Source organism: Kogia breviceps, chromosome 1 (genome assembly GCF_026419965.1).
Source record: "Kogia breviceps isolate mKogBre1 chromosome 1, mKogBre1 haplotype 1, whole genome shotgun sequence".
NCBI classification, from domain to species: domain Eukaryota; kingdom Metazoa; phylum Chordata; class Mammalia; order Artiodactyla; family Physeteridae; genus Kogia; species Kogia breviceps.
Genome location: NC_081310.1, coordinates 164031015 through 164046453, shown reverse-complemented (window position 1 = coordinate 164046453; position 15439 = coordinate 164031015). Strand labels below are relative to the sequence as shown.

Here is a 15439-nt window from a genome sequence, read left to right as displayed (position 1 = left end):
TTTCAGGTATGCCTTATAGCTTCAAATACCTTGGCAACCTGGTGCAAGTGGGTTCTTGCCTGATGGCTCAGTGGGGCTTACTCTGTGGTTGTACTGCTGGTGTGCAGGCGGCTCCTCTACCTGTGAGGGAGACACATTGGCTGCCCCTTGCCACTTACATGGGTCTCAGACTTGGAACTTGGGGCAGTACTTGGTGCTGTCTGCTACTGGTTGCTCCAGAAAATGCTTTCAGTGCTGGTGTTCTCACTGCTATAGTGTGGATGGTTGAGAAGTGGTCTCAGAGGCCTGGGAGTTGGGAGCAGCTGTACTCTTGCCCTCTATTGGTAAACTCAGGGAGGGAAGCAAAGGGTCACTCAGTATTCCTTGGGGCTTTTAGAGTGAAGATTTGCGGGCAGCATGACTCTGTGACTCTGCGCTACTGATGGACTTGCCCTTCACAGGCCCCCTTCATTTACCTCTTCTAGTGCCCCTCAGATGAGGCAAGTTCTTTAACCTCATTAAGCTCCAGTTTTCTCACCTGTTAAATCAGGATATAAACGTGTATTTTAGGATTACTGTGAAGATGATACACGATAATATTGTACATGTGAAGAGTTTAGCACAGTGCCTGGCACTTAATAAGCATTTTAAATGTTAGTTGCCATTGTGGTGACCTCTATATCTTCCAGACTTCACCTTCCTCAATTCTCTCTCCTAGACTCCTAAGAAACGGAAATCCAGCAGTGAGACCCAGAGCCAGGAGTGTTTCCTGTCTCCTTTTCGGAAACCTTTGACTCTACTAACGAATCGACCACTGTGTCTGGACAGCAGTCAACATGTAAGCCCTAACTGCAACCTGCTAATGTCTGTGTGTGCCCTGTTTTGTCTAGGGAGGCTCCCTTGGTCCTCACACAGTAGCCAGCAGATGCTTTAGTGGGGGCTTTGGGCCTGCCCACAGCTCCTGGGGCCGGACCTCTTGCCTTAGAGATTGTGTGCCTGACTTGGAATTCCCCTTGTTTATAGCTCCTTGGGCACCAGATCTCAGGTGGCTCAGATTGCTGAGGACAAGAGGGTGCAGGAGAGTGAAGGCTATGGCAGGGTGTTGGAACCTGTCAGAGAACTGTCTCTGACTCTGCATATGGCTTCTAAGAAGTACCAGAGTCCTACAGCTTTCACGTGTATCCTCTAGTAAAATCAAAGGTAATCATCAAGTGGCAGGTTCTGTGCATTAATTCATATAACTCATTTTTTAAGATGAGGAAGCTGAGTCTCAGAGAAGTTAAGTAATTTGCTCAAAGTTACAGAGTTGTCAGATCTGCATAGCTCCATCCAAAGCTTTTTCCTCCAAACTTTCTGAGGGACAGAGTGACACTGAGCTCCAAAAACCCTTGGAATGTGATAAGAGTGATAAAAGTGTCTTCTGTTATTCCTAACAAACCCCTTTCAGCCACACCTGAATTTGCTAATGAGATGACTTTGTAAAGCACTTAAGTTTGGGGCTGGTTCCCAGGGGAACCAAACCACCAATGGCCAATGTTTAATCAGTCCTACTCTTTACAAACCCAAAAGGTATGGGAGGGTTTGGAGAACTTCCTGGTTGGTGACTTGGTGAGCTGGAAGTCGGGAAGGGGCACACCCGAAACTCCCCTGGGACAGAAGCTCCTGTGCTCACCACCCTTCCAGACCTCCCTCTGTGTCTCTTCATCTGGCTATTCATTCATATCTTTTAATATCCTTTGTGATAAACCGGTAATCTAGTAAGTAAACTGTATCTGAGTTCTGTGAGCCACCTAGCGAATTAACCGAACCGAAGGAGGGGGTTGTGGGAACATTTGATTTATAGCTTGTGGTCAGAAGCACAGGTAACCACCTGGACTTGAGATTTGCATCTGAAGCAGTGGGGAAGGCAGTCACGTGGGACTGAACCCTTTCAGGATCTGATGCTTTCTCCTGGAAGATAGTGTTGGAATTAAGTTGTAGGGCACCCACACGGAGCCGAAGATTTGCTTCGTGTGTGGAAAACCCACACATCTGGTGTCAGAAGAATGGTAGTATTGAGAGTAGAGGAGACACAGGATTGTGTTTTTCCTTTACAGGGATGTTTTGAAGGAAAAATGGGAGTATGTTGATGGGAATGTGTAGTGGAGAGGTTAGTGATTTGTGCATTCAGCAAATGCTTGAAAACATTTTTACATAGTATTTGATGAGTACAAAAACATATGTATAATGTATATAAAATATAAAACAAAATAAACACCTGTGAGCCCACCATCTGGGACTAGAACATCATCAAATTCATAATCCCTTTTCTCATTCCCAGAGGTAGCCACTATCCTGAATTATATTCATCATCCCTTGCTTTTTGTGATAGTTTTACCATATGTATATAATTCACTAAGTAATATATTGTTTAATCGTTTTCTTGAGCTTTAAAAAGTGGTGTGTAGGGCTTCCCTGGTGGCGCAGTGGTTGAGAATCTGCCTGCTAATGCAGTGGACACGGGTTCGAGCCCTGGTCTGGGAGGATCCCACATGCCGCGGAGCAACTAGGCCCGAGAGCCACAACTTCTGAGCCTGTGCGTCTGGAGCCTGTGCTCCGCAGCAAGAGAGGCCACGATAGTGAGAGGCCTGTGCACCACGATGAAGAGTGGCCCCCGCTTGCCACAACTAGAGAGAGCCCTCGCACAGAAACGAAGACCCAACACAGCCAAAAATAAATTAATTAATTAATAAACTCCTACCACCAACATCTTCTTTAAAAAAAAAAAAAAAGTGGTGTGTAGTCCTCCGGGACTGTTTTCATTCCGGATTCATTTTGTTGTCCTATAGAACTATATGACATAAGTGCGGATGTGGTGGGAGTATGCAAACAGGGGGCCTAACAGTCTGGAGGCTGGTGGAGACCCGAATCTGAGGACATGCTGATGAGGTTGAGTTCTGAAGGATGCGAGGGGTTTGCCAGGTGAAGAGAACAGGAAGTGTTCTAGATAGAGGGAACAGCCTGTTTGAAAGCTGTGGAGGAAGGGTCCCCAAAGGCAAAAATGCTTCAGGACCACAAAAGTCAGTGCAGCTCTGGAGATGAAGACTTTAGCCTTAGACGCAATCAGTTTTAAGTCCTGTAGGATGTCTGGGTTTACAGATGTGGGTGTGGTACCTAGGAGGGAGTTACGGACTGGAAATAGATTTTGGGTGATTGGCATAGAGTTTGTTTGACACCTACAAAGTGTATTGGAGTGTCCGTGTCAATGTAAAGTTAGAAGAGCTTAGGGCTGAACCCTGAGGAACACTGACTTTAAAGGGATTGGGCAGAAGAAGAAGAGTGCACTAGGGCAATGAGCATGAGGTCCCAGAAAGGCAAAATAGTGGGAGAGTGGTGTCATGGAAGTCAAAAGCAGAGAATATTTGAGAGGAAGGAGTGGCCAGCTTTGTCTGGTAAGATAGGATAAAAACATACCCCTTGGAGTTAAGGTCTTGTAGGGCCATTGGTGACCTTGGCCAGAATCACTTCAGAAGAGTGGAAGGGGCAGAAGATAGATAGGAATGAGAGATAAGGAAGGGGAGACAGACTACTCTTTCTAGAAGTTTGAAGGGGAGGAGATAAGTCAAAGGACATTTTGTTTTTGAGATAGAGAGTTAAGCATGTTTTAAATGCTGGTGAGAAAGAGCTAGTAGAGAGGGAGAAGTTGAGACAACAGGAGAGATCAGGTATACCTGATAGAGTGATTCTCTGTGGAAGAGGGAAGCTTTGACCTTGGGGGTGGAGGAGGGATGTTCTCTTCTATCATCAGAAGGAAAGGGTGGTATGAATTTTCAGTAACTAAATAAAGCGAGAGCATGCTTTCTCCTCTGCCTCTGTCAGAGTCTAGTGAGTACTACCAGACCAGATTCTTGGAGGCTGGCCATTGCAAGTCTTGCAGGCTCTGCCCTCAGATGTTTTTGGCCATGGGTCCTCACCTTCTTCCACAGTAGTTGCACAAGCCTGCACTTCTACCTGCAGAACTTGTGGCTCCTGGGTTTTACTGAAAGTCTTTTTAAATTTGGAGCATAAATTCTTGGCTCCTTAGAGCTTGTATACTAGCCTCTTCTATTGACAGTCAGAATTAAAAGCAGAATTGATGCCAAGTTAGGAAAGAAATTAGAGTCCACTTCCTTCCTTTTCCTCTCCTTTGACTTAAAGGTAGCTTTTTGTTAGCATGTTCTATATATGTTTCTCATCATTGCTATGGTAATTAAACATAGTCAAAAGATTTTATTCAGCTGCAAAGAAATATGCAAATAAAGAAGGCCTTTCTCCAACCCTGGGCTTGTGTTATTTAGTGTGGTGATGAAGTTGTTTTCCACGTTCCTTTTCTGTCTTCCATTAGATTGCCAAATATATTCATTACATTTTTCCTATTTAAAGTATATTGAGTTTCTAGAATTTAATTTATAATCTGTATAGAAGTGAGTCAGAATAAAAAGGTAAGAATTTCAGGGCAAGACAGGCTTGCTTTTTTTCCTATTGAAATACCTTATTGCTAGAAGGGAGTATTTTTCATTACTTCTTTTTCCACTAATGTATTCCACTAAGACTACCTTTAGGGTTTCTGCTCTTGTTTTCACCTTGCTCTCTTGGGTTCTAGCTCTTATTTTGTTGATGTTTACAGGCTATTGTAATTCCCCGAGGGCTCAGGTGCATATAGATCAGAACTTTGATGGGAGTTTTCAGTTAGCTCAGGAGCTGGCACTGTGGACTCCCCTGCCTCCTGCCCCAGCCCCGTAGCCCAGTGCTGATTCCAGGCCAGAGTGATGGCACAGAGACTTCCTGTCACCCTTGTCCCTTGCTTTTTCTTGGTGATTGGCTTCCCCTCTCTCTCATGTTCTCTTTCTCATGTTTTTCCCTCTCTTTTTCCTTCCCATGGCAGGAAGCTGCTGACTCTGGGCTGATCCACATGGCTATACTCAAACAGGTTGGATTAGGAAGCCATATTGCCCAGTAGTTACAAGTAAGGGCCTGGAATCAGGAAAGTCCTGCAAATGTCATGGCTGTGTGACTTGGGAAACCACTCCGCCTCAATTTGCTCATCTGTAAAATGGGGATGCCAGTAATATATGGACCTCATAGGACTGTTAATGAGGATTAAATGGTAACATGAATGTGAGGGCTTAGTACTGCATCTGGCATACATTGTTAATCATCATTATTGTTGTCACTTTTGCTGTTGTTGTCAACATTATTTTACTAATACTTCCGCTCCTTTTACTCCTGCTACCACTATTCTTTGAAGGGCTGTTTAGTTCCCAAGGAGACTGATGTGAGAGTTGATATGGGAATTGGATGCAGTAGGCAGAACTGATAGGACAAAAAAGGAAATGTGCGCTATGCTTGGAAAGATGTAACCCTGTAGGACAGTGGTTGAATCCAGACATTGGAGTTCTGTTAGTACTGGGGATTGGGTGAGTTTGTGGTGCTTTCTTCTTAAGGCGCTGCAGCCTAGGGAATAGTTAGGTGTCCTTACTTGGCATGGTCTTTCATGAGCTAAAGGCTCTGAGCCTTGTGGTTGACCAAGGCTAGGTATTTGCTTTGGCACTCTCTTGTCCCTGGGGATTTGTGGAACCTTATGCAAAGCCTCAAAGGTAAAAGCCATTATACAAAACCTAATAATCTAATATGGAGCACGTCTCCTTCTGTTCTAGGTGCATCTGAATGAAACATAATCAAAATACAATGCTCTGAATGTATTACGATGCTTAAACAGGCATTTTAGACTGCATTTGTAAAAATATTATCCCATAACATCTCCAATCAGTCCTGAATCCCTGTTTCTTCTCTTTTTAGGAAGCATTTATTCGAAGCATTTTGTCAAAGCCTTTCAAAATCCCCATTCCAAATTATCAAGGTAAAAATGGAGACTTCTCTATTTCTTAAATTAGTCACGTGTGAATATGCCTGAATAGATTAAAACTTCTGCTTTTGTAAGTACAAGCTTACCTTGGAATTAAAGATGCCAGTCCAGTGGTGACTTTGTATGGGGTGACCTTCCCAGGGCCTGCGTGAAGTCTGTGTTTGACAGCTTCGGCAAAGGCTACCAAGACTAACTGCCCCTCATCTTCTTGGTGGGGATATGTCAGTGTTCAGGAAGCTCTTGGTGGGCCAGGATGGCTGATGGACCCAGGCTACATTCAGTCCAAGTGAGTTCAGTAGCATTTCCTTTATGAGGTTGGCTCTGTCAGAGGCTTAGGTTCTACAGGGTTTCCCCCTGCCTTATGTGGGGCATAGAATTGTGCTAAAACTGGGGGCTGGGAGGGAGGAGGCGAACTCTCAAGACTTCTCAGTCTTGAAAGGCCCCTTTAGGGTTTCAGACCTTTCCAGGATTGATTTGATCTAAGATGAACGAGACCTGGCCCCCCAGAAGTTTGTAGTTGAATGGGAGAAGTCATATGGGGAAAAGTGATCTGAGGCAGACTGGGGTAATGGTCAGGCAGAGGTGCCCAAACTGCTTTTGGAGAGGTTTTTGGGAGAGGGGGTCATATGGAAGCTTAGGAAAGTTTATGTGAAGGATAGGCATTTGAGCTGGGCCTGCTAGAGCTCTTCAGCTTAGAGGCTTAGGTGACAAATTGTTGGTTTCTAGGTCCTCTGGGCTCTCGGGCATTGGGCCTCAAAAGGGCTGGGGTCCGCCGGGCCCTCCATGACCCTCTGGAAGAAGGTGCCTTGGTTCTGTACGAGCCTCCCTCACTGAGCGCCCACGACCAGCTGAAGTTTGACAAGTATGTGCACTGGTATTTCTTGGGCAGTTCTGGTCCTCTAAGTGTACAAACCTGGAGGGCAGAGGGCATTTTGGTGTGATTTCACCTTGGGACCTGCATATGTTTTCAGAGTGCTGTCATGACTACTGTACCATCCAGAGTGAGTAGGTGGGGAAGGAGAGTGCCTGGGGAAGAACATGTGGACATGTCCAGTTGGTGGGGTTTCCTCATCCATTCCTACCAGGCTCACCCGGCACAGGGAGGGTTAAGGCGATGACATAGGGAACCCATCTCCATCTCTTAACTTTCTCACTCTGGAGAGGAATTTGCTATGGTTTGATTGCACCAGGCCAAGGAGGTCCTCTCTTAGGCAGCTGCCTCTGAATCAACAGGACACAGCTTTCTGAGGGTGTGCCCTTGCCCGTGGCTGAGCTCTGTGTTTTCTTTGTTGTGTTTTCTCAGGGAAAAACTCCCTGTCCATGTGGTCGTTGATCCTATTCTCAGTAAGGTCTTGAGGCCTCATCAGAGAGAGGTAAATGGGGGTGGGGGGTGAGTTTGGGCTAGGGTAAGGGCTGCACCTGACGGGCTGTCATCCCTGGGGCAGCAGCAGTGTGGATGCCAAAGTGGGCTGAATACTGTTATTCCCCAGGGAGTGAAGTTCCTGTGGGAGTGTGTCACCAGTCGGCGCATCCCTGGTAGCCATGGCTGCATCATGGCTGATGAGATGGGCCTGGGCAAGACGCTGCAATGCATCACATTGATGTGGACGCTTTTGCGCCAGAGTCCAGAGTGCAAGCCAGAAATTGACAAGGCAATGGTGGTGTCACCTTCCAGCCTAGTGAAGAACTGGTACAATGAAGTTGGGAAATGGCTTGGAGGGAGGATCCAACCTCTAGCCATCGACGGAGGCTCTAAGGATGAGATAGACCAAAAGCTGGGTAGGAACCTTAACAAACATGGCCGCAGTCCTCCATACAGCCTGCTCCTGTCTTAAGTGTATCCTCACTGATGGCCAGGGTTGAGGGCAGGGAGGGGGTGGCAGAAAGTAGAATTCCTGTGGAAAGAGTTGAAATAGTTATTTCCAGGTTAAATTAAAGAGTCATCAAACTGGCTTTTTCTTTATGATATTCTCAGATTTGTTCCCTTGACACCTTTTTTGTCTTAGAAGGATTTATGAACCAGCGTGGAGCCAGAGTGCCTTCTCCCATCCTCATCATTTCCTATGAGACTTTCCGCCTTCATGTCGGAGTCCTCCGGAGAGGGAGTGTTGGACTGGTCATATGTGATGAGGTACTTGACGCTCAGCTGTCTGGGTGGTAGGAGAAAGTCTGTCGATGTCTTCTCACTGAGAACTGCCATCCAAGGGCTGTGCCGGTTACTGGGGGATGCAGAGGACAGAACACACTGCCTTGGAGGAGGCAAATGGGAGGGAGAGCCCATGGTACCAATTGGCCGGAAGAGGGGTTAAGCAGAGCTTGGAATGCCAAGGAGAGTGAGGTGCTGTGGGCTGATTGGTTTTGTTGCCTCTAGACAGTTTTCCTAGACCAAAGGACTTTGAAGGGTGGGAGGGATTTGGATGGGTGGAGAGACATGGTACAGTGTTTAGGGGAACAGGTTCTAAGGTCAGAGAGATCTTTTTTCAAATCCTGGCTCTGCCACTTATCAGAGTAAGTGGTAAGTTACTTAACCACCCAAGCCTCTTTTTCTGTGTCTATAAAATGGGGTGATAATATCTGCCTTATGAGATTATTGTGAGGATTAAATGAAGGAAAGCTTTTATCACAGTGCCTGGTATGTCATGAGACCTTGGTATATGTCAGCTCTGGGTGTTTTTTTGTTTTTGTTTTGTTTTTTGTTATTGCTGTTTTTTTTTTTTTTTTTTAATAATTCACCTTTAAAAATAATTATTTTAAATTCTGTTTTATTTTTATTTTTTGGGTGCACCACATGGCATGTGGGATCTAGTTCCCTGACCAGGGATCGAACCCATGCCCACTGTAGTGGAAGTGCAGAGTCTTAACCACTGGACCGCCAGGGAAGTCCCTTATCTGTCTATCTATCTGTCTATCTATCTCATGCCTTTATTTATATCATTTATTTTTATCATTTACTTATATAATTTATTGATTGATTGGTTGATTGATTGGCTATGTAGGGTCTTTGTTGCTGTGCGTGGGCTTTCTCTAGCTGTGGTGAGTGGGGGCTACTCTTCATTGCAGTGCACATGCTTCTCCTTGTGGTGGCTTCTCTTGTTGAGCACAGGCTCTAGGCGCACGGGCTCCAGTAGTTGCAGCACACGGGCTCAGTAGTTGTGGTTCGCAGGCTCTAGAGCACAGGCTCAGTAGTTGTGTCTCATGGGCTTATTAAATTAAAATTCTGTGGGTGTATGTCTAATTCTTCAGTAGCAGTGTTGCTTATTCATTCATTCTTCAGCAAGCGTTCACTGAGCAGTGTTCTGTGTGGGGCTCTGTCCTGTGCACTGTTCCAAAGGCAAATCTGACATGGTCCCTGCCTTTAAAAGTTCCTGCCTTGGTGAGGAGATAAAGTACAATTGAATGTGATAAGTATATATAGCAGTAGATGAGAGGCAGAGTAGTATAGTGCCCGGACTTCAGAATCTCACATACCTGAGTTCAAATCTCAGTTCTGCTACTTGATACCAGCATGATTTTGGATAACTGTTCACCTCTCTGAACCTCATTTTCTCTAAAAGGGTATTATAATTTCCTCTCATCTGATCGTATCTGGATTATAGAAGAGAATATAAGTAAAGTGCTTAGTATAGTGCTTGGCACATTAAAAGGATTTAGTGCACAGCTGTTATGTACAGAGTGCCATAAGAGCCAGAGGTGAGAGACCCCAACAGCCTGGGGTCATTGAGGAAGGCTTTGCATAGGAGGTGACATTTGAGGAATTTGCTTGTGGAAGAGAATTGTGGGCAGAGGAATGGCAGGCATGGGCAATGAGACCTAAGGAAATCCAGCATTAGGAGTGGTGAGTTAGTTTCCTGGACTGTGACAAGCTATGGAGAGTGTCACAGAAGTCAGCTGGGTCCTTACTGAGAAGTACTAAGCTAACGAGCTTGGGCCTGATCCCACAGATGGGAGGGTCAGTGGAGGATCTGTGTTTATTTGGGTTTTTTTTTTTTTTTTGCGGTTCACGGGCCTCTCACTGTTGTGGCCTCTCTCGTTGCGCAGCACAGGCTCCGGACGCGCAGGCTCAGTGGCCATGGCTCACGGGCCCAGCCGCTCCGCGGCACGTGGGATCTTCCCAGACCGGGGCGCGAACCCGTGTCCCCTGCATCGGCAGGCGGACTCTCAACTACTGCGCCACCAGGGAAGCCCGAGGATCTGTGTTTGATTGCACTGTGAAAGGCTGGCTTATTTGTTCATTCTTTCACTGGTGGTTGTGTTTTCGGTGCCCTGCCCAGTGTGGGGCTGAAAGGGACTGGGGGTAGAAAAGGCGCAGGCCTGACCTTGCCCGTGTGATTCTTGGGGAGAGAGGAAAGTTGATAGGGTCCTTTACCATTTTGTTGAAAAAGGCTTAAAAGAGAGAAGTAACAGGTGTGTATTGGGGTGGGTGATATTGGGATTGGGGAAGAGATGCAAAGAGAGGCAGAGAGAGGCTGTTTCTTTAGATATCTGAGCTTGGCTGGATTCTGTGGAAAGAGGAGAGGAGGAGCCTGGACCAAGTCCCCTTAGCACTGATAGCTTGGAGACTAATACAGAAGGCATCTGGCTCAGGAGGTTATGGGATGGTTGGGCTAGTGAAGAGGGAAGATTCCCTGAAAGCACGGGTCTCTAACATGTCTCAATGATCTCTGAAGAGGATAGGCAGGCTGCTATGGCTCTGGAGATTGGGGCAGGGAAGAGGAGGGGAAGAAATAGAGAATCCATGCTTTATGGATATAGCATTGGTCTAGAAGCTGAAGGTCTGTCTCTTGAGCCAGGCGTTTCTCCCCAATAGAGTGGGTCAGCTCTCGCTTTTACTGCCCCCTGCCCAGTTCCCAAGGCCTCAGGACCTGTAATGCTCATGATACCTCTTTGCCTGTCTATACAAGATTTTGCTGCTGTTAGGGAGGCCACATTGTGCCCATGCCTAAGTGAGAATTAATTTCCTTGCAGGGACACAGGCTCAAGAACTCTGAGAATCAGACTTACCAGGCCCTGGACAGCTTGAACACCAGCCGACGGGTCCTCATCTCCGGGACTCCCATCCAGAATGATCTCCTTGAGTATTTCAGCTTGGTGCATTTTGTTAATTCGGGAATCCTGGGTAAGAATCTTGGCCTTGTCTGCTATACTGGAGAGGAGTCTTGCCTTAGCCTTGGGATTGTAACGCTAGCTGAGGAGAGAGAGGAGAGACCACTAGTTATATGTGGGTCACTAGGCATTCTTCTAGGAAGACTTCTCATATCAAGGAGTAGCAAAGCCATTGGGAGACCTTGGCTCTGCTGAGCAACTCAGCAAGGCCCACTCTGGTCTTTTTTTTCCACTGCAGAGGTGGCAGGGGCTACGCAGGGCATTGTTTCTGTGAGCTGGGGATGGAACTACTATCCCCAGGCATTTTTGCTCATCACATCCTAGCTGCCTTACAAGAGCTTTGGCCTCAGAGCAGACTCTGTATTGGGCAGTTTTTTTTGTTTTTAACCATTTTTTAGTGTGCAACTTAGTGTCATTAAGTACGTTCACATTGTTGTGCAACCATCACCACCAACCATCTCCAGAACTTTTTTCATCTTGCAAAAGTGAAACTCTACCCATTAAGCAGCAACTCCCCATTTAGCACTCCCCGCAGCCCTTGGCAACCATAGCTTGGGCAGTTCTTGCATGTAGATATCTGTGGAAGGGTTATTAGTGCCCATTTTTGAACTTTAAAGAATCATATAGCATATTTTCCTTTGCATCTGGATTCTTTTGTTCAGTATTATGTTTATGAGATTCATCCATGTTGTTGCCTATAGCAGTAGTTTGTTTTTCACTTTAGTATACTATTCAATTTTATGAATATACCAGAATTTATTAGTTCTACTGTTGATAGACAATTGAATTGTTTCCAGTTTTTTATTATTTTGAATAATGATCCTGTGAACGTTCTTGTACATTTTTTTACCTGAGCATAGTATGCGTTCCTCTGTCATAAGAGTGGAATTGCTGGGTCATATGTTATGCATGTGTTTAACCCTAGTAGATACTCTGGTTTTCCAGAGTGATTGTACTGGCAGTATATGAAAATTCCAGTATCTCTACATCAGGGGCCAGCAAATTTTTTCTTAAAAGGGTAGATAGTGGGCTTCCCTGGCAGTCCAGTGGTTAAGACTCTATGTTCCCAATGCAGGGGGCATAGGTTTGATCCTTGGTCAGGGAACTAAGATCCCGCATGCTGCACAGCATGGCCAAAAAAAAAAAAGAGCTAGATAGTTATTTTAGGCTTGTAGGCCATACTGTCTCTGTCACAGCTACTCAGCTCTGCTGTTGCACTATGAAAGCAGACATAAAATGTAAATGAATGAGCATGGATGTGTTCTAATAAAACTATTTATAGAAACACGTGGCTGGCCCATGGCTATAGTTTGCTGGCCTCTGCTTTATAGCATCACCAATATTTATCTTTAGAACACATTTTTAAAAAATTTTAGTCATTCTGGGTGGGTGTTTAGTGATATTTCATTGCATTTATTTAATGTTGAATAAAACTCAAACACCTTTGGGCCTTCCATGGTAGTCCAGTGTTTAAGACTCTGCACTCCCAGTGAGTGCAGGGGGCCTGGGTTCGATCCCTGGTCAGGGAACTAGACCTACATGTGTGCAGCAGCTAAGAGTCCACATGCCGCAACTAAAGATCCTACACGTGGCAACGAAGATCCTGCGTGCCACAGCTAAGATCCGGCGCAGCCAAATAAATAAATAATATTTTTTTAAAAAAAGATTGTTTAAAAAAAAATTTTGAACACCTTTTAATATGTTCATTGGCCATTTGGAGATCCTCTTTTGTGAGGTACCTGACCTTTTAAATTCCTGGCCAGAACAAAACCCTATACTCATTAAATAGTTGCTTCCTATCCTCACTTACCCTCAACCCCTATCAGCTACCAATCAGCTTTCTGTCTCTATGGACTTGCCTGTTCTGAATATTTCCTATAAATGGAATCATACAGTATGGGACCTTTTGTGTTTGGCTTCTTATACTTAGCATAATGTTTTGAAGGTTCATCCATATTGTAGCATGTATCAGTACAGATCTTCCTCAACTTATGATGGGGTTCTGTGCCGCTAAACCCATTGTAAGTTGAAAATATTTTAAGTCAAGAATGCATTTAAGGGCTGCCCTGGTGGCGCAGTGGTTGAGAATCCGCCTGCCGATGCAGGGGTCACGGGTTCGTGCCCTGGTCCGGGAAGATCCCACATGCCGCGGAGCAACTAAGCCCGTGAGCCATAGCCGCTAGGCCTGCGCGTCCGGAGCCTGTGCTCCGCAACGGGAGAGGCCACAGCAGTGAGAGGCCCGCATACCACAAAAAAAAAAAAAAAAAAAAAAAAAATGCATTTAAGGGACTTCCCTGGTGGTCCAGTGGTTAAGACTCCACGCTTCTACTGCAGGGGTGCAGGTTTGATCCTTGGTCAGGGAACTAAGATCCTGCATGCCATGTAGCATAGCACCCCAACCAAAAAGAAAATCATAAAATAAAGTGGTATGTGGCATATAAAATAATTATACACCTTTAAGGAAAAGAAGCATTTAATGTCAAACATCATAACTTAGCCTAGCCTACCTGAAATGTGCTCAGAACACTTAAATTAGCCTACAGTTGGGTAAAAGCATTTCACACAAATCCTATTTTATAATAAAGTGCTGAATATCTCATGTAATTTATTGAATACTGTACTGTAAGTGAAAAACAGAATGATTGTATGGGCATAGAATGGTTATAAGTATATCGGTTGTTAACCCTCATGATCACGTGGCTGACTGGGAGCTGTGGCTTGCTGTTGCTGCCCAATATCAAGAGAGAGTATGGTATTTCATATTGCTAGCCTAGGAAAAGATCAAAATTTAAAATTTGAAGTATAGTTTCTACTGAATGCATATTGCTTCCACACAACCATAGAGTTGAAAATTCATAAGTCAAACCATCATAATAAGTTGAGGACTGTTTTTTGTTTGTTTGTTTTTATTTTGGCCACGCTGTATGGCATGTGGGACCTTAGTTCCCCGACCTGTGCCCTCTGCAGTGGAAGCATGGAGTCTTAACCATTAGACCACCAGAGAAGTCCCAGTTGAGGACTGTCTTGTACGTCATTGTACATGCTACTTCATCTCTTTTTTTTTTTTTTTTTTTTTTTTTTTTTTGCGGTACGTGGGCCTCTCACTGCAGTGGCCTCTCCCGTTGCGGAGCACAGGCTCTGGATGCGCAGGCTCAGCAGCCATGGCTCACGGGCCCAGCTGCTCCGCGGCATGTGGGATCCTCCCAGACCGGTGCACGAACCCGTGTCCCCTGCATCGGCAGGCGGACTCTCAACCACTGCGCCACCAGGGAAGCCCTACTTCATCTCTTATAAGCAGTATATAGGTGGGCTATTAAAAAAAAAAAAATCCAGTCTGACAATTGGATTATTTGGTCCATTTACATTTAATATAATTAGTTATATATTTGGGTTTTGATCTACTTGCTATCTTATTTTTTGGCCTTCCAAGTCTGCTGCTTTGGTAGCTCTCTGATCCATTCAAACAGAAATTGCCTATAATTTGTTCAGCTTTGTTCTCAATAGAAGGTTGGTCTGTAACAAAGTAGTCTGCTATTACTAGCAGTGGGAAAGTCATTACTTTTCTATATTCTTTAATGCCTTTTCTCCTGTGTTTAGGAACTGCCCACGAGTTCAAGAAGCATTTTGAATTGCCAATTTTGAAGGGTCGAGATGCAGCTGCCAGTGAGGAAGATAGGCATCTAGGAGAGGAGCGACTGCGGGAGCTCATCAGCATTGTGAATAGGTAATGGGGGGGTGGGCTAGACAGTAGTACCTCCCTTTGGGTCCCCCCACATTAGGTCACCAGAATTGCCTCCTTAGCCATCCAAAGCCAATCCTTTGTGGCCTTGGCCTTGAGGTCTGGGATTCTCCTAAGAGAGTGGGATTGTGCCCTGACAGTAGTCACTGAATAAATGAAGGGGTCTTGCAGGCTGATTGCCTGCTTTCTCCCTGACCTTGCGCCTTGTGGTCTGGTTTGGTGCCGCTTAGCATCATGCTGAGCAAGGTTTTTTTCTGTTGCCAGACTTCCTGAGCAAAATATCCCTTGGAGCACTGTTAGTACTTCAGAAGTTTCCTCTCAGTCAGTCTCACACCTAAAGCACCTGGCGTCCCTTCCCACGTCCCATAGCTTCTGTGACAAGTGGTAGATCTGAAAGATGGGTATGGCTCCCAGGCTGACAAGGTTCTCTCCAGGGGGGCCACATAGCTCAAGAGGCTGGTACATTCTGGAGTCCTCTGTTGTAGTTATGTATACTTGATGATTTGCTTCCTGAAGAGTCTTGCTTTTGCCAACAGGCACCTCCCTCCCAGGTTAAGATGGCAGGAAGGAGAGTCAGTGTGCTCTTAGGAGCTGCTGCTTAGGTGCCTGATCCTGTCCTTCCTGGTCTGCTAGGTAGTATGGGCATACTTTCATTGAAGCTTGGGCCGTGTGGCAGCAGGCATTTGGGCAAATGCAAGCAGAAACTCCCATAAGGGCTCAGTGGTTTACAGCTT

At 45.5% G+C, this 15439-nt stretch overlaps 1 protein-coding gene across 4 annotated transcripts in view; it reads left to right on the top strand.

Annotated features, from left to right (window-relative positions):
- The window catches only part of RAD54L (RAD54 like), a 63250-nt gene that overhangs the window by 41037 nt on the left and 6774 nt on the right, over positions 1-15439 (top strand). For 2 of the 4 annotated variants that reach the window (XM_067008389.1, XM_067008404.1), the window contains exons 3-10: positions 698-817; positions 5797-5857; positions 6590-6725; positions 7167-7236; positions 7354-7642; positions 7873-7994; positions 10829-10979; positions 14564-14690. In XM_067008389.1, the coding sequence (XP_066864490.1) occupies positions 698-817; positions 5797-5857; positions 6590-6725; positions 7167-7236; positions 7354-7642; positions 7873-7994; positions 10829-10979; positions 14564-14690 (1076 nt within the window). Of the gene's footprint in view, positions 1-697; positions 818-5796; positions 5858-6589; positions 6726-7166; positions 7237-7353; positions 7643-7869; positions 7995-10828; positions 10980-14563; positions 14691-15439 lie in introns of all 4 variants that reach the window. The other 2 variants (XM_059042750.2, XM_067008383.1) reach the window with 1 other exon arrangement.